The sequence below is a fragment of the Adelges cooleyi genome, unplaced genomic scaffold (genome assembly GCF_023614345.1).
Source record: "Adelges cooleyi isolate 19-005CV unplaced genomic scaffold, UGA_ACOO_1.1 ACOO_flye_CR_arks_rails_tigmint_CR_PRNA_2, whole genome shotgun sequence".
Classification (NCBI taxonomy): domain Eukaryota; kingdom Metazoa; phylum Arthropoda; class Insecta; order Hemiptera; family Adelgidae; genus Adelges; species Adelges cooleyi.
The window spans coordinates 6,422,524-6,436,547 of record NW_026095860.1 but is presented as its reverse complement, the minus strand read 5'-3'; the positions used below and the strand labels follow the sequence as shown (position 1 = coordinate 6,436,547).

The window sequence follows — 14,024 nt, the reverse complement described above, 5'->3', positions numbered from 1 at the left end:
TAGAAATATAAATGTGCGCTTTGGTGATGTAGATTATACATGAAAACATATATATTTATATAATATTAGAATTATAAATATATATCTGTGTATAAATATTAAAATTGTAACCTAATTAAGTAATAAAAAGTCACTGAGTAAAAACAAAAAATATACCTAATAATAAAAATTACATATAATATAATATATAATAATTTTGGACGGTAATTTTAAAACTTATGTCACAAAAGAATGCTGAGCAAATATTATAAGAATACCATATTTTTACATCGTCACTAGTTTTTATGCGGTACAAGGGGAAAAGACCGAACGTACGGCAGGAGAAGAGGTTGTATACGTTTCCGGCGCCGGTCGGTCGTCCATTGCCATTCGGCCTTTTCCCATCTTTCACACACCATAATAATAATAATATTACTATATTATATTATACTACACTATATTATTATGTATGTTATAATATATTATCCGTAAACAAACGCGCACACTCGCACATATAAAATATATTAACACAAACAACTAACATAATATTTTAACGTACAACTCGGGTGTGGTAGATTAAGGGTAGAGGGGGGAAAGAAGAGGGGGGTCTAATCGTGTTGAAGCTGAGGTTCTCGCGATTTAACCGCGTTTGAATTTCAGTACGGCCATGCTGATGGACAGGAACAGCACTATCCACGATATGGTGGACACGAAGCCCAGGTACACGTCGGGCTCCAGCAGATTCCAGCCTCTGGTAAGTATGCTTCGCAACGATGTGGTGGCCATGGTCAAGGGTAGACAGTAGCTGACGTACCGCAACAGCACTGGCATACCTTCCACCGGCCAAATGACACCTGTAGCACATACAAAGTCAAACGATTAGGTCACAGGTTGGTGCAAAAGCCAATGTTACCTAATGTACAATCGTCAAGTCAGACGTTAACACTTGACAAAGATAGAACGGTCTATGATCTGTCTCGCGAGAGAATGACACTGCACGGAAACCAAAACGCGTTACTCTTGTATGCGCCTGCGCAGACTAAAGTAAACAAGAGTACCGTCCTCTCACGAGACAGAGTCTTTATATATTTATTTTTTAAATCAACGGTATCACAAAAAACAAACAAAAAAACAACGGTAATAAAATATTTATCGCTTTTGTTGAAAATTAAACGCATAACCATTAGCCATATTAATTTACAACCTCCCACGGATTGAAACTTACAAATAATGAAATTAATAATACTGCAACACAATGAAAAATAAAAACCCATTAGAACAGTGCGTATACCCCCTGACAATATACGAAAATGCTACAAAGAAAGTTGCTGACAAAAACAAAAACAACTTATTATCTTACACGAGCATTTCTTTTATCATTTTTGTAACAACTCAATACAAATTGCTTCTTTATAACTATTTTATATATTCGACCTATATTTTCATTTTAAAAACTTTGTCAAGTTTAGTTTTTAAACATTTTCGTTTACGAAGAAATAAGACAAAATAACTAATAAAAAAGGGCCAAATACTAATAAAAATTACACGTGATCAAGGTATCTTGGAAAATTTTCCATCTCCCAAGGGCCACCGCAAATCTCATGTATTATTAATAATTACAACACAGAAAAATATTTGATGACAATAGACTAGCTCTTCTTTCCGCAATAAGGACGTTTTATATTGGATACACGCTATATCCATGTTACCTGAGTACCGGTGGTCGGGGGGAAAGTATAGTGAAAAAAAATTGTGTTTGAAACAAAAGCAAATTTCTTTTGATATTACAGAAGAGAGACCACTTTTAAATGTACGACGATATTGCCATTGTCGTTTACGTCTGAAAACAAAGACAGAAAAAAAATAAATATAAATAAATAACAAAACCCAAGCACTCTGGTCCTTGACCTTGATTTCAAAATTGTTCAAGTTAAGTCGTGTAATACACAATATCGGGGTTAGGTCACATAATATATGGTATATGTTTTTAAGATATACGGTTTGTACTTTTAAGTAAAATAACAAATATTAATAATATATGTTTTTATTAGGTCATGCCAAAACCCCGTTTTTAAAGCTCGCATTATAAACGTGTGTTGACCCGACAAAATACGTGCACGGGTTGGACAATTTTTCTTATTCCGGACAATTTCTAAAAAAAAAAATTCACAAAACAAAGTCATACTTAAAACAAATACCCGCAAATGAAAGCGCAGCAACCGCCGTATTGTGTTGCTAACAATAACCTGTGCGGAAAGGGGTTGCTGCTTAGTAAATTACCATAATGGCCATAGCGGTCGGTTGGTCGGTCGAGTTTTACATATTTTACATTATTAATTGTTCAAGCACTGTTTAAACCACCGAAAACGCGTCGGTGTATGATTTAATGACACACATAACGTTCAAACTAAATGGAAACTCATACAAAAAAAAATATAAATAAATAAAAAATAAAGATAATTTTATGATAATGAAAAAATACCGTTTACTAAAAAAAAAAAAATGTCACGGAATTATAAATACCTACTTATTTTCAAGATGTATAATCGATTCATAATAACTAGCTAATAGTTGCTTTTGCATTTCTGTCATACTAATCATCAAAACTAAAGTCAATTTAAAAATTAGCGATTGACCTTATATGCGTGGCTCTTATCGCCGACTACCCTTTTGCTACCGCCATCATCTTATATGGATCACCCAATTAAGTGTCCGTTTAACCGTGAATTGGATAGAACGGGACTAAGTTACCCATAGCGCATTGATAATAGTTAAACAGTTACCGCGTTTACAGTAAGGTTGACCAAGATTGACGTTTAAGGGTTCACAAAACTACAACAGTAGCCAACTGCACGTCATACGACAATACCACGATTATTTAGTACTTACCGCTGAGTAAAAGCGTCGGGTAGAAACTTCCCAGGGCTAATTGAATGGCGTTCCTCTCGAGTTCGCATATAGCCGATATGACAAAACCTGCGCGGGTAGAAAAGCGAATACAGAGTTAATGTGTTATGTTATAGCAATAAAGTATGATGGTTAACAAATGGGTACTCACCGAAGCACATGCCGCAAAGTCCCTGTAAAATCGTGAGCGCGATGACCAAGCTGATGTCTCCTTTGCATTCAACGCCGAACACAAGTATCATGAAGATCAACACAAGGGCTGTCTGCCCGCACATGACCACAAACTGAGTGATAACGTGCGAGAACAATATTTCCAACGGGGTGACACCTGTAAAACATACGCTTACGGTTACCATAACTGATCCGATAGTAAACTATATTTTTTTAATCATATTATTATGTTTTAGTTTGATTAAACATCACTCGGATGCCTGACAACGAGAGGAAGAAACTGATGAACTTTAACCTCCGCGTGTGCGGCGCTTTTAAGAGCAGCGCTTTCATGGAATGCTGATAGTTATTTGACTTTTTATTTTTTACAGCTTAGCCGTACAAAAAAACGATGAAAAATACATTAAAACCCATAACGTTGTCGTGTACAAGAAGATTATGAAACTGAACTCCACAATAATAATAATATAATATCTATGTTTACTTAGAAGCTGACATCGGGCCGAATGATACTTGTGAGACATTGTAAAATGTAATAATATATTACACTATTTAGATAAGTATACCGTTATAAATTATACCATTATTGTCGTGGGTTTCGACCTGATTGATGCAACGGTTTTTAGATGGTGCATATATTACACTGTTATTATTTCTAATAAAACGTGTCGCACGTGGCAGTTATTTTGGATTTTTAAATGCAAAACAAATAGTACACAAGAACAATATTGTTTTTAGGACACGAACTGGGAATACTCGTGAGACGTCAGATTACGCAAAACAACGATGAAAGAAAATAGGAACACGTTTAATGCCGTCGTCACCGTGTTAGGCTTTTTACTTGGATTCTTCTTATCACACACAAACCGGTAATTGAGTAATATGAAATTTCGCCTTCTGCACTCAAGTTACATTATTGTTATTATTTTATATGATTTACCGGCCACCCAGCTTCTGTCGAGGAGACCTTCGGTCCGTTCGATGATCAACGCGGACGACGTGAGCGCCACGGCCAAGAAGAAAACAATTCTATAATTTAAAAAAAAAACCATAAATAAAACAGCTGATAACTAAGTAAAATAAAATAAAAAAATGTTCAAATACTAACGTCAATATGACACCGGGTGCGACAAAGTCCGTGAAACTCGGGTCGGAGCTACCGTAAATGGGTTCTTTGAACTGAAACGCATTTTTTAATTTTGTTAGTTTTTTTTAATCTGACGTGTTATTAAAAAATGCCTAAAACTATTGTAATACTGACTTGGATAGGAATATCGGCGAGTTTTGGATTTTGGTCGCAACTCTTGAGCAAACCCTGTCCAAAGTCTCTGTACGACAGCTGCAAATCTCTGTTCAACATCAAACCGATCTGTTGATCTAAATTAAAACGCAACGGTTAGCTCATCATTAAATGGAATACAGGCATGAAAGTCGCGAGGGTTGTATGTTTTTTTTATTTTATTTTTACTTGACATGTCCAACCACACTCGGACTTCGCTCTGGTCCAAAGTCTCGTCGTCGGACTCTCGGCCCAAAGCCATCCTGGCCACTAGTGCGTCGGTGAAGTTCTCTGTGAAGTACAGCGCTCCCCAAGCGTCACCCATTCTAACGGCTTCTATAGCGCTCTCGGGGTCCTGGTAGTAGTCCTGTGGGAAAACGCAACGTTTTTAGCGACCGAGCATGTGTAAATTCACGTTAAAACCAAAACACTCCGATACTCACTAGCACTACTGTCTCTTTGGGCAGCATGTCCAGGTATCTACACGAGAACATGCTTAGTGTACAGTTGTCGTAGATCGGACACTCCCGGGTTTCCCAGTTCATTTCCTTGTTGACCACGGCCAAATGTAGTCCCGTCGGATCCCTGCCGATGGCCAAACAGAACAGGATGACTTGCATCACAGGCAGTGCGAAAATGAATAACATCACACTGAAATCGAACGGAAAAATAAGATTATTCGATTGACGGGTGGTTTCGATTTGAGACCGGCTTACCCGACGTTTCTCCACATTCGCAAGAAATTCTTTTGTAACAGAGCCCTTGTCTTGCCTCGGGTGGTGAGCTCACAACAGCTAGAATCGTATTGCGGCTCCATCATTTGCATTTCCGATAGCTTTCCGTTGACGCCGTTTGTCTGGTCTTGGACGAGAACCTCTTTGGACTGGTGGAAGTTAAGGCCCACGACGCCGCTCTCTTCGGTAACGTAAACGGGCTCGTCCTTTTTGCCCCAGTTCAATGTCGCCTACAATCGGGATAACAGAGTTAGTAAACACATATACGCGGGTGTCTAATATATTGCCTATCCAAAACGCCGTGTTGGGACACTTGGGAGGGAGAGGTAATAGGATAGTGTTAAGATAGTCGCAAAACTGTCTCACCAGTGAAATGTTGTTTGATATGTTTACGGGAGTCTCTTGTGGTTGTCCGTCCGAACCTTGTTTCCTACTCAATTTTAAAAATACTTCTTCTAGCGACTGGCAGTGGTACATGGACAACAACACGCCCGGAGACTCTTCGGCCAACAGTCTACCGCTTCTCATCAAACCGATCTAAAAGGGCGAAAAAGATACAATGTTATTATTGTTTACCACACATTATACCACCGAATCGGTAACTCGATCAAGTGTACGCACCGTGTGAGCTTGTCTGGCTTCCTCGATATAATGTGTAGTGATTATGACCGTCTTGTGGCCATCTTTTGTGATTTGAACTAAATGATTCCAGATACTGTTTGAAAATACAAGAGACAATTAAAATTCTATCTTCTTATCTACATAATCAATTTAATAAAATCAAAAGGAATTTCGCCTGTACCTTTGCCGGAGCAGAGGATCCACACCGACTGTCGGCTCGTCCAAAATCAAAAGTTCCGGATCGTGCATAAGGGCAACCGCGAACGACACTCTCCTCTGCTGTCCACCACTGTAAAAATAAATAACAGTATTAAATATAAGAAAAACGGCAATTATTTCCGGGTTCAGATAAACGGCATGCATTTCGTCAGTCACCTGAGATTCTTCACCAGTCTGGACTGGCTGGGCAAGTCTAAGAAGTTCAACAAAAATTGCAGTCTGTCGTTGATCTCGGTCGTCTCCATGCCGAATATCCATCCGAAATACATCATAGTCTCTTTTATGGAAAACTCTCCGTACAGAGCTATTTCCTATAGCAATAAAATGAAACAAAGCAAAACAGTTAATATTGATGGTCAACACAAGTATTAATTATGTAAAAAAAATACAACAGCCAAAACCAAATACTTATAAGGTAAAAAATACTGAAGGTCAAATATTAAGCTTATATAAAGACCAATTTATCAACAACACCGTTCATTAATGATTAATCAGTATAGTATTGAGGTATACAAATACTAATTAGGTATTTTTCGAATAATCTTTTTTAATGAATGGTTAGGCACCCAGTTGGTTTGTGTAAGGGCAGCAACTGCTTTGAATTAATCCAAAAATATCAGTTTTATTGGGCTTTGGATTCCAAAAAATTAACTTGGTTGTCACCAATTTTGGAGTTAAACTATGTTTTCTATTATATAAACTATTACTTTATGCGGTGTTTATACCACCATGCCACAACAACAGACAATCTTTAAAATATATTAATATTATGTTTCATTCGTTTTATTATAGCATTTTCATAGATAGGTATGTACATTTGTTTCGGATGAGGCTAATGTCAGGTTCATTGCTAGACGAGATAAAGATAAAATTTAATCCATCTAGTTACAGGCACAGTCATTGGCAGTTAATAGACGACAGCCTTCAGAAACAGCCATGCCCTTTCCGGGTGTTTAACTTGAACGGCCAACGCTAGCCAGCAGTATTCCACGCAAATATCCTACCCTTATGGATCTTAAACACGAAGAAAGGAGCTTTAGTTGTGGCTGTATTAGTAGCACAAAACGCGATTGGTATACTTTTAATCTCTTTGCTCCGTTGGTAATCCATCAATTTCTAAAACGTTAGACGGACAAAGGGGGCAGTCAAACGGCAATGACACCACAATATGATGTATGAATAAAAACTGTGAGGATCGCTTTTCTCTACATTATTATTTTTTCTTCTAAAACACAATGGTCGGTCGTAACTCCAATGATATCGCCGGGAAGGCGGAAAAAAATCGTCGGTCTATGATATTCTACACAGAGCCGGACATAAATATATACCGAATAGAGAATTTCGAAATGGCAAGTCTAAACGTTTCAAGACCAAGATGTGTTTTGTTAAAAAAGAAACCTAATAATTCACAGTTTTTTTTTACAGCAGGCGATTTTATTGATTATTTTTTAGAAAGAACTGAACATAAGAAAATAAGAAAGCTTGTGTTAAAAAGACAAATACTTTTATACGTTAAATTTTTGTCATTTGAGTATATTATAACTTAGAGTGATGGTCAAAAGTCCTAAACAAATAGTAATGATATTTTTGAATTTTGGCCATCTTGTTATTCATTTTTCATAAATAAAATGGCTTTAACCCAAGTGTGCACGAGTAACTGCTAATTAATTGGCCACTGGGGACGAAAACGATAATTATTATTGTATGTAGTTCATTAAAAACGCGATGCGGTCGTCGGTGGACGCGAAATAACGGTACACACGTCGTTCAATAGATACGGGCGTAATGCGTTTACAAATAGTGTAATGCGCTTGTGTGAGTGCACACGGATACGGTAAAAGAAAACCCGTAGGTACCTGTATTAATATTTGGTAACGCGATTGTGCAAACTAATGTATGGTTATGGGTATGCGGTTTAAACATAACACACGCGCACACGAACGGAGCAAAAGACAATAATTCTCGGAGTGTACGACACGTTTGTGACTAGAATTTTTTGCATTGTGTTAATAACGAAATAAAAAAAAAACCTACAACTATACCTACTATCTAGTGTCTACTAGTAGTACACTACATACATACAATTTGGTACTACAGATATTCGACAGACGCCTGTGTATAAGCCCGTTACAGTCGGTGGGTTTTAGTGGGGAAATTGCATGGTAGGACCAGCGTCTGTGCCGGAGAAATCGTAATTCCAATAAGTGAACACATTCTATAATAATAATATAATAAAAACTATCAAACTCGTACGATTGGGTCTCTTAGACAAAACAAAAAAGTGAATTCGACTAGGCGTTAGTTAACGCTATTAATAAGAATTAGGTATTTAAAAAAAAACATAATTGAAAACGGAAAATGGGAAATTATATAAAATATATTTAAAAAGACACCACATTATCTATTGTTTAGTAAAAGACTAAAGTATTCGATTGGATTGAATATAAAGTTCAATTTGCCATATTCATTTATTAACACAAACAGATCCAGGCAATATTTACATAAAAAAAAATATAAATCTCTAATAACCATTCAAAATACGAACTACAATATCATTTGTATTTTGTTCAAAATAGCAATTTCCATTAAAATTATATATTTATGTATTAAAAATTATGAATTCATAATTTTTGCTTAGTAATCAAAACGTCAGTAACGCTTAGTAATCACGTGTGGTCTATAGATAAGACCATAATATTATGTTTATACAGATGAATAAATTGTGAGTATTAAAAATAATTATTTGAAACCGTCAAATAATACATGATTAAATAACAATACGTTTATTTTATACAAAAAATCAATTATTAGTTGTATAAGGAAAAACTGCTCAGGTGCAACTTGTTGATATTAAACATTTGCATCCCACTCTCAACAACGGAGGAATACAAATAACTTCAGAAGATCATTCTTTTCTGAAAGAATTAAATAATTGTTCTGTGTAAAAATACAACTATACATAATTGTTGAGTGATTGGTATTTAATTTTGTACAGATGTACTTTTACGTGGAAAAACTGCGCAGTTCTTTAGAAAACTTAATTGGCTGTTACATGTTAATATTATTATAATCGTTACTTCTGAAATAATAGAAACAGGTATACGTACCTGTTTACAGAAATGTTCGAAAATATGGTTCTTTATTATAGCCCTATCCATAGGATAATAACATTATTATGCGAGTTAAGCAATAATTTCTACAGTAGGTATTACAATAGTTGTTGTTGAATTTTTCTGTTGTAATTTGTAACCTTCGCTTCGGTCGCGGTCGAGTATAAATGTGTATTAGCGCGGTATTAACATAATTGATAATAACAAAATACGAGGTTCGAGTAATAGTTAAAGAACATGTGGTATTGCGACTAGAAAAATCTTCAATCCAACAGGTTCTGAACTCAGAACTGCTACAACAACTACAATATGCCACCAAACATTGACCAAGTTGACCAATCAGAGAAGACATATTTGACCTAACCTTATCGAGCTATCTTACTAGAGTCCATTATGTAGATCGTCGTAAACCATGTTATATTTTTATTTACAACAATCATTGCGGGAACACTGAAGGAGAAGTTAGCAACTTTGCATTAATCTACACAAATCCGGTTGAAAGAACAATTTAGATGTGTGGCAAATCGATGTATAAGACGTTTAAAAACATTTACACTACATATGTATAAACAACGAATCGAATGAGATCAGAAATAGAGTCAGGACTGTAGAAAAAGAGAACTTACAGTGTGAATACACACATTGTAACTGACTACAGAGAATCGAGGACTAAAGATATTTTGAGTAGACTTCAGAACAATCCTGAAACGAAGACGACGGGAAATGTCGTTTATCACTTTATGGCTGCTAGATTTCGAATAAAATATAAACCGGGCCGTGCTTAATTTTAGACAAACGACTTCTCGACTCGTTAGCTGTATTGTGCGTGGTTATGATAATTAAATCGTACAGCCACTTGCAGCACTATGTGGATAATAATATATCAATTATAATATCGTTATAGTGTGCGGTTGGCTTAATGTGCTGTATAACGGCGGTGTCACCGTAGTAAAATTGTCAAATACCTGTAATAAATAGTACCTAACTTAAACGTCGTCGCTGGTGCGGTACTATATAAACAAATAGTGTTGTAGTTAAATTATAATAAAGTTTTTTCGAGTACCATAAAGCGGATGGTAATTTAAGTTAAACCAAAAAAGCAGGGTGAGAAAGAGCCGGATAAAACTATTCTCGAGATAATCATTTTATCGCTTTTTAATGGGAAAAATAAAAATGGACAATTAAACAAACCCAATATTGTTACAACTGCTGATAACAGCGATATTGATTTAATCTATGGAAATCAGCATAGCTATACTCTAGTAAAATCATACTGTACATCATAAATACAAAAATTATAAGAAATTACACATGGTGCCGAAACTTGATTAAACTATTCCGATACATTGAATGTATGTGTAATGTACAACGTCAAAATTATTATTACCCATCATTTAACATGGGCATAAAGCATTGTATGGTTGACATTTTATAAGCTTGCTCAACGGTATCGGTTAAGGACAGATTGCGAGGAGATCCAAGAAATGACGTATTAAAAGAATGACGCAAGAAACATCTTGGACGGTAGACGGGTTTGACCGAGGAAAAAAATTGAAATTATAATTAATATTGCAAAACTACTAGGTATCTTACCGCAGTTTTGATGGGGTTGTATTTTTTTTCTTTTCGTTTGTGACTATACACACTATTTCTTATTTTAATGCTCTACAAACTCAAGAAAATCTAGTTTTTTTTAATTAAAAAAATCTGCAGACTTTAGACAAACTAACTAATCACTATCCTAGAAAAAAATTAAAAAAGGCATAATATCAAAGGCTAAAAATATGTCTTATGCGCCAGAGTCATTTACTAGCATTAAAAATGTATTTGCATAAAAACGATTTTTTAAATTTATAATGAAAGCAAATATTATCAGTCCACTCGCCTCTCTTTCTTTATCTGCCTACATATAGAATTATTGACAACTTTAATTATTATGAAATATTTTAAAATGAATGGAAAAACGCAAAAATCATCGGACCATTGGATAAAAAAATATATAATTATACCTCTACATGATGATAATATCTTAAAATTGGTTCGACACAAATAATAACAATAACAATAATACTAGTATTATAACATTATTATTGTATACAGTGATCACACGCCTTGGCTGTATAGTAGGTATGACCGTATTTTATTATTGGAACAAAATAATTGTTGTTATTAAAACTAAGCGTCAATTGCGTTACGGGCGGCTCAAGTGTTACCGTGTGGAAAACAAATTCACCGAAGTACATTTGTATTATATTCTCTTTGGTTACTCCGGTTAACGCAGGTGGGTGCGTGAACGTCATAATAAAACATAATATTATGACCTTAACCGGCATGATGTGAGTGTCAAATATTATTTTGTAGATGAGCTCTCATTGTCGGTTTGTCCAAACACTTATATTGGACGCGCGTGTACAATCTATAAATCTAGCATTGGCAAATTTAACAAATTTTATTTACCTTGTACCTTCGCCGCATTCTAATAACAATTAATTATAGTGGTATCATTATTGTCCTAAAGAAAACACACCGACAGATTAAGTGTTGGTCGGGTATGATGATTGATTATATTGTTTATTTGTTATTAATTGTATAGAAATCGAGTTGTTCTAATTGAGCCATCTGCAAAGGCAATTTAGTCGAAAAGCAGAGCGTTTGACCAAAACGCATGCGCTTAATTTAGAATTTCGCATATCGACAAAGTGGGCCCCAGGTGTCAAATTTCGGCAGTGGTTAAACAACCAAATGCTGCTGAAGAAAATTTTGGAAATACTCTGGACAGGTATCTGATTATCAAATTTTTTTTGGGGGGAAGGTTTTCGAACGTATTTGTCGTTGTATTGACACAACCGAATTATTTCCTGAAGGGTTAAAGTAATGATATACCTATTTGAAATCCTTCTCGGCATATAATACAATGATATACGATATAAAAAAAGTCGAAACATTTGTTTAATGTTTCATGCTATGACGTACGGAAAAACATCTTTCAGTAGCTTCTTTTTTTTTTGTTCATCACTACCCGAGGTCTAATGTGTTAAGTATGTGGAATTTATGCGAGGACTTTGCCACGCAGTCGTTAAAACTTGTGTTACATTATTACATTATACAATAAGTACCTACTCAGAAAAAAAAAAATAAACATGAATAATTTTTTTTTACAATTTTTAAACGCGTTTACGATGATTAATCGTTAATTAAGCCGTCATTGCGTATAATATCGTACTGACGACGACTCATACGGCTCATATGTGACCTTGGCGTCGTCCTCAATAGCATAATAAAAAAAATAAATAAAAAAACGGCTATCCCGAACCAGCGCGTGTTAACCGCATGCGCCTTGAAAAGTTGTCGCCGCCGCCGCCGTCCACTCTGGAATGACTTGTATCCACAGTGATTGACCTTGCCTTGCCCCCGAGTCATCCAAAAGGTTTTTCGACAGACGTTAAACGACGGTCCTTGGGATAGTAGCTAAGACACTCGCTGTTCCGGTACCGACGACAACCCTTTGCGGTCGTAAACCGGAAGTTTCCAGATGCCGGCATACATTACCATATATTAATAGGAATCCACCGGTTTACACGGCTAGGAAGTGTAAAATATAATGTTTTTAAGAAGAAATGTAAAAACCAGACAACGCGAATTAAAAAAAAATTATAAACTGGCCCCAATCACTATGACGTGCATGAAAATACTTATAACATAAAAATGTATCTGCTAATGAGCCCGAATATTCCACTAATATTAGACAGGTATAATATCAGTTTAAACTAAAAATAATATACACTAGTACGAAGGACATTAGAACTTGATGGTGGCGAATGATTCATCTCGATCAAACACGGATAAGCTGCACTAAAAATACTATAATTACAGCAATATACTTAGCGCGTTGGCCACCAATGGTTTAAGGTAAAATTACATTGAAATAATTATTGTTGAACAAAAAACGTTGCCCTTATGAATTTTGCACTGTAACACCGAATGGTTAATCGACAATTACCTATTATTTTGTGGGTCCTAGACTCACAATAATATGGTGATGACCATTACGATTATTATTCTATTTCATCGTGTGCGGTAAAGGCAACAGGGCCAAAATCACTTGTTGTATAAGTATTGTGGCATATTTCGTAAACAAACAATGTGTTTCTCACGGTACGCTAATTAGCAAATAAAACCTCGAATTAGTTTAGTTTGGTCATTTTGTTTTACAATCGACGAAACGACGTTCACAAAACGTTGTGAGATCAGATGATTTACACGTTTAGGAACCTAGGTCGTACGCATAAGATTGGGAAAACCGTTCGAGTCGACTAATGGACATATTATTATTGTGGTCAACGCTATATCTAATTTTTTTACTTTTAGCGTTGCCTAATTAGATGCATCATCAAACGCATTGGAGTTACAATATATTATTATAAAAAGTATTTCCAGTGGCACAAGTCCAAATTTAGACAACGCATCATCTTGGGTGGTAAAGGTTTGCTTTATCAAGACCCAGGGTGAAAAACCACCCTTATAATTGTGTGAGAAACAAAGTTTGAGGTTTTGGCTGGACAAGACTTATCATGGGCATCGCTCACCTGAGGCATGTATCCGACGCGTTTTCCGGGCACTCCACTGCCTTTGGTTCCGGGCTTTCCACCGAGCACATAGATCTGTCCGGTGTTCAGTCGCCGCCGACCGACAATACAGCTGAGCAAAGTAGTCTTTCCACAACCGCTAGCACCGAGCAGTCCGTATCTGTAAAACAAAACAAACAATTGGAAAAATAAAAACCAACATTTTCGACAGGAGTCGAATGCACACACACACAAAAAGTGTTGGCAACATCATTTTCGACCAAGGAACACAACGTGGTCGTCTATGTACATACTAGGCCAAAATGCACGATGTTAATTAGAGAAGGTCCAAAGAGGATTAAGCGTTAAACCCAATTAGATATTATGCAAATTTCCGTTCAACCACCAGGTGTAAATATTCAAATTTTGATAATCGCCC

General features: G+C 35.9%; 1 protein-coding gene across 3 annotated transcripts in view; it reads right to left on the bottom strand.

The window, feature by feature from the left end:
• Positions 1 to 586: 586 nt before the first annotated feature.
• Positions 587 to 14,024, bottom strand: part of LOC126833982 (ABC transporter G family member 23) — a 44,363-nt gene continuing 30,925 nt past the window's right edge. For all 3 annotated transcript variants that reach the window (XM_050565610.1, XM_050565609.1, XM_050565611.1), the window contains exons 3-16: positions 13,607 to 13,766; positions 6,067 to 6,221; positions 5,873 to 5,980; positions 5,692 to 5,785; positions 5,437 to 5,607; positions 5,053 to 5,300; positions 4,780 to 4,987; positions 4,526 to 4,703; positions 4,319 to 4,434; positions 4,166 to 4,236; positions 3,998 to 4,086; positions 3,038 to 3,214; positions 2,869 to 2,955; positions 587 to 833 (exon numbers count right to left, since the gene is read on the bottom strand). In XM_050565610.1, the coding sequence (XP_050421567.1) occupies positions 619 to 833; positions 2,869 to 2,955; positions 3,038 to 3,214; positions 3,998 to 4,086; positions 4,166 to 4,236; positions 4,319 to 4,434; positions 4,526 to 4,703; positions 4,780 to 4,987; positions 5,053 to 5,300; positions 5,437 to 5,607; positions 5,692 to 5,785; positions 5,873 to 5,980; positions 6,067 to 6,221; positions 13,607 to 13,766 (2,077 nt within the window). In that variant the 3' untranslated portion in view covers positions 587 to 618. The remainder of the gene's footprint in view (positions 834 to 2,868; positions 2,956 to 3,037; positions 3,215 to 3,997; positions 4,087 to 4,165; positions 4,237 to 4,318; positions 4,435 to 4,525; positions 4,704 to 4,779; positions 4,988 to 5,052; positions 5,301 to 5,436; positions 5,608 to 5,691; positions 5,786 to 5,872; positions 5,981 to 6,066; positions 6,222 to 13,606; positions 13,767 to 14,024) is intronic.